General features: G+C 35.6%; 1 protein-coding gene across 1 annotated transcript; it reads right to left on the minus strand.

The window, feature by feature from the left end:
• Positions 1-1594: 1594 nt before the first annotated feature.
• On the minus strand, positions 1595-2889 carry LOC111392955 (transcription repressor OFP1-like). The gene has a single exon (XM_023018365.1). It carries the CDS (start codon positions 2769-2771, stop codon positions 1719-1721), a length of 1053 nt encoding a protein of 350 aa, XP_022874133.1. The 5' UTR covers positions 2772-2889; the 3' UTR covers positions 1595-1718.
• Between the last annotated feature and the right edge of the window lie 720 nt (positions 2890-3609).

Consider the following 3609-nt stretch of genomic DNA (forward strand, 5'->3'; position numbering starts at 1 on the left):
AATAAACCAATGATATTACAATGTTAGTGTTCTCCTAGTACAATTTGAGGTACAAGCTACCCAAAAGATTGTCAGCTTAGCTCTACTACTCAGACTCGACAAATCACTTCATCACTTTGGAACAGCAATAGCAACTTGACACTCAACACACTATAGCTAGGTCACATCCTATTGTATATCACAGGGTGTTCTTATTTGCTAATTTCGAGGTTACGTAGTACAGCATGATCGGAACATATAATTCAAGGCAAATTTTGCTCCGTTGACCGCCTCCCTGACAGGAGAGCCACAAATGGGGGTGGAGCCCGCAAAAAAAATGGGACCCCCCCATTTGTGGGGTTCGGATAGGGGGCGGTCAACCTCCCTGTTGCTGTAGCATGGCCCATTGTAGGCAATTGTTCCTCGTTCAGGTGATTTGATAGATTCGATTAAGTGATTATTATAAATTCACTCATAGTATTGTAGCAGATTCAAAATGCACATAAACAACTTTTGTAATCCCCAACCAAGGCTCCATTCGCCTTTATAATCAAGTTATCTACTGTGAAAGAGCCTTTTGTCCATGATTACCTTATTTATTTGATCTTAATTCCTGCCTAAATTTGAAATTTAATATTTTTTAATCTTGCATAAAAGTTAACTTCGAATCTTTTACAGAACTTTCGTTGATCTTATCATCTTTTCATAAATTAAAATTTTACCTTTTTGTATATCCTTTCACTTTTAGTTTCTTCTTCTTTCTTATTGGAAAAAGAATACCTAAACATAACGATAGTGCCAGAAAATATTCCAACATAAAATTGTCTTAAAAAGGGTTCTTTTACTGTTGTTTTCATTAATTATCCGTTGTATAAGTAGAGGTGTCAATGTGTTGATCAAATCAAGTGACTTGGTCGTTAAACACCCAAGCTCCGCTCGACACCAGGGACGAGCTATGCTTGACTCGTGTTCAGATCCTAGGCTTCGCTCATTTAGACTCTTTGTTTCGTGGGTGTTATTGCCGATCAAGCAGACTCAATTTTTAAAATTAACAAAGTAAGCCCAAAAACAAGCAATTTTTTTTTTTAAAGAATTTAATAAAGTAGGTCAAAAAAATGTGCCGTCTCAAAAAAGAAAAAAGAAAAGAAAAAAGTAAACGCAGCTCGGATCAAAACGGATTGAGCCGGGACGAATCAAGTCCGCGAGTTATTCGACCTATTTGCCACCTCTACATATAACATTTGTTAATTTCCCATTGTGTACAAAAGATATGTAAATCTCAAAGCATTTTGCAAAATTTCTAATTTTTGATTAATAAAAAAAGTTGTTCGTGAATGTGTTTGTAGGATAAACTCCAAGAAGATATAAAAGCTGCTAGGATGAAGAATTGGCAGGTTGCATTAAACCATTTTATATAAAAATAAATTTTAAGTTGTTGGATATACGTTAGCTGCATGCATCCATATTTTAATCAAAAGCTAACGTTATGTATAGATCGAATATGTAGTGGTTGTGGACTTGAACTTTTGAACAACTTCGCTAGAACTTTACGGTGCCACGAGGGGACAAATTAATTATTAATTGTCTTCGACTACGTCGTGAATTACGATTCTCCTTGTTCAATAGATTGTAAGTTCATATGTCAAGAGAAATTAAATATAAAATTACATTATACTATTCTATTAAAGGATAAAACAAACCAAAAAAAAAAAAAAAAAAAAAACATGAAAGAAATTAAATTAGTTCAGACGAATATCAGCAATTATGTCAAACCAAATTTGCTTGAACACATTGATGATCAGATCATGATATTCATCAGAGTTCAATGATAGATAACAAGCAAGAAGTTCTTCCAAATCCTTTGATGCTCTGATATTATTCTCCACAATCATCTCCACCATTGATTCTCTAAAATCCCTCCGTGGATCCTTGGATGATTTCACAACTGCGAAATTCTCCGTTGCGCTTTTCCTTGAACTTGAACTTGTAGTTGATGACAAACTTTTCCGGCCAGGAATACTCCTTCTGATTCTTGGAGAATTCCGGAGTTTCACGCCTGGAGAATGCACTGTAGATTTTCTGAAAGAAGTCGTCCTTTGTTCTTTGGAATCAGTGCTGAAAGTGTCATCTTTCACAGCCTTCACAGATCGGGATTCAAATGCATTTCTTTCCTCAGATTTCTCTGAAACTCTGTTAATGTTGATTGGTAAATTCGTATCATTTTTCATGTGAATTTCAGTGTCACGGACTTTGGTAATGATCGGAGTGAGATCGAGTTCAGATTTTGCATGGAATGGCTTTTCATCAAAATCAATTATGATATCTTTTTGGATTTTGCTTTTGCAGGAAGTTGACCGTGAAACCATGGGATCAAATGCATCTGGAGTGAGACTCCGATCAGATGAGATATCAATACTTGAATTCCGATACACTTCCGACGTATAATTGGGTTTGTTCCGGTCGGATTCAAGAATGACCCGGCAGCCGTAACCGGCCGAAACTCTGGTTTTCTTCGTGCTACGTCTCTTCCTTGATGATATTCTTGGTGTTTCTGAATAATCCACTGCAGTACTTTTGGTTGGAGAATTACTGTGAAATGTGAGGTCTCTTGTAAAATGGTAGGATTTTCTTTGGTCAGATGATGCTGGCGGCCTTTGTTTGGGCGACGGAGGTGGTGGTGCTGGGCCGGCGCCACGGTGGTTTTTCTGGTTTCTGGTTCTGTTCATGTACTTGAGCTTGTAAAACCAGGCACCTGGAATCATATCTGATAATCTGAACTTGTGATTTCCCATTGATTTCTGAAATTTTATGAGAAGAATTGAATGTAAAATGGAAGGAAAACTGTCCCTAATTAGAATGTGGTAGTAGAATGTGGTGCATAAATAGAAACGTGGAGCTCATGGGGCCACCAAGGAAGAAAAGTTTGCAATTGCATTGGCTGATAGGGCTGTAGGGGGCGGTTTTTCTTGGCATCTCGAGCCTAATGGTTACTTAACCCTCGTTCTAGAGATGAAAATGAGTGGAATAGTATATTTTTTAAATAAAAATAGTGGTTAAAAAATAAGGAAGAGTATTCGATTTACGTGTAATATTATTTTATGAAAAATTGTGGATTGAAAATATGAGAGAGAAAAATAAAATGTAATGTAATGTAATGAAATTTAATGAGAGCCAAACAGGAGCTCCGACCCTCTTTTTAAATTAAAACTTTTTATTACTCAATACTCATTTTCAATCACAAAATTATAAAATAAAATATTCTATACATAAATTAAAAATATTTTCACTACTTTTTAATTATAGATTTTTCAAAAAATCACTATTCAAAACATCTCTTTTCTCTCAATTTCTCTTTATAATGTCCATCAACTAGGACTTAACATGTTTATGTGAGGTGAGGTGACGTGAGGTGGGGTGGAGTGGATGGGATGTACCGTAATTATCATAAAAATAATGTTATCTAACATTAGTGACGTTAAACACAAATATAAAGTGTCAACATACCATATGTTTTATTGCTCTCATCAAAATAGCAATGCCCTAAAAATGCTACCAATTTAAGTTCAGAGGGGTACAACCGATTAGGATAGGTAACAAATTTGGTATTCGATAGTCTTCACAGATCAATAA

This window comes from Olea europaea, unplaced genomic scaffold (genome assembly GCF_002742605.1).
Source record: "Olea europaea var. sylvestris unplaced genomic scaffold, O_europaea_v1 scaffold998, whole genome shotgun sequence".
Classification (NCBI taxonomy): domain Eukaryota; kingdom Viridiplantae; phylum Streptophyta; class Magnoliopsida; order Lamiales; family Oleaceae; genus Olea; species Olea europaea.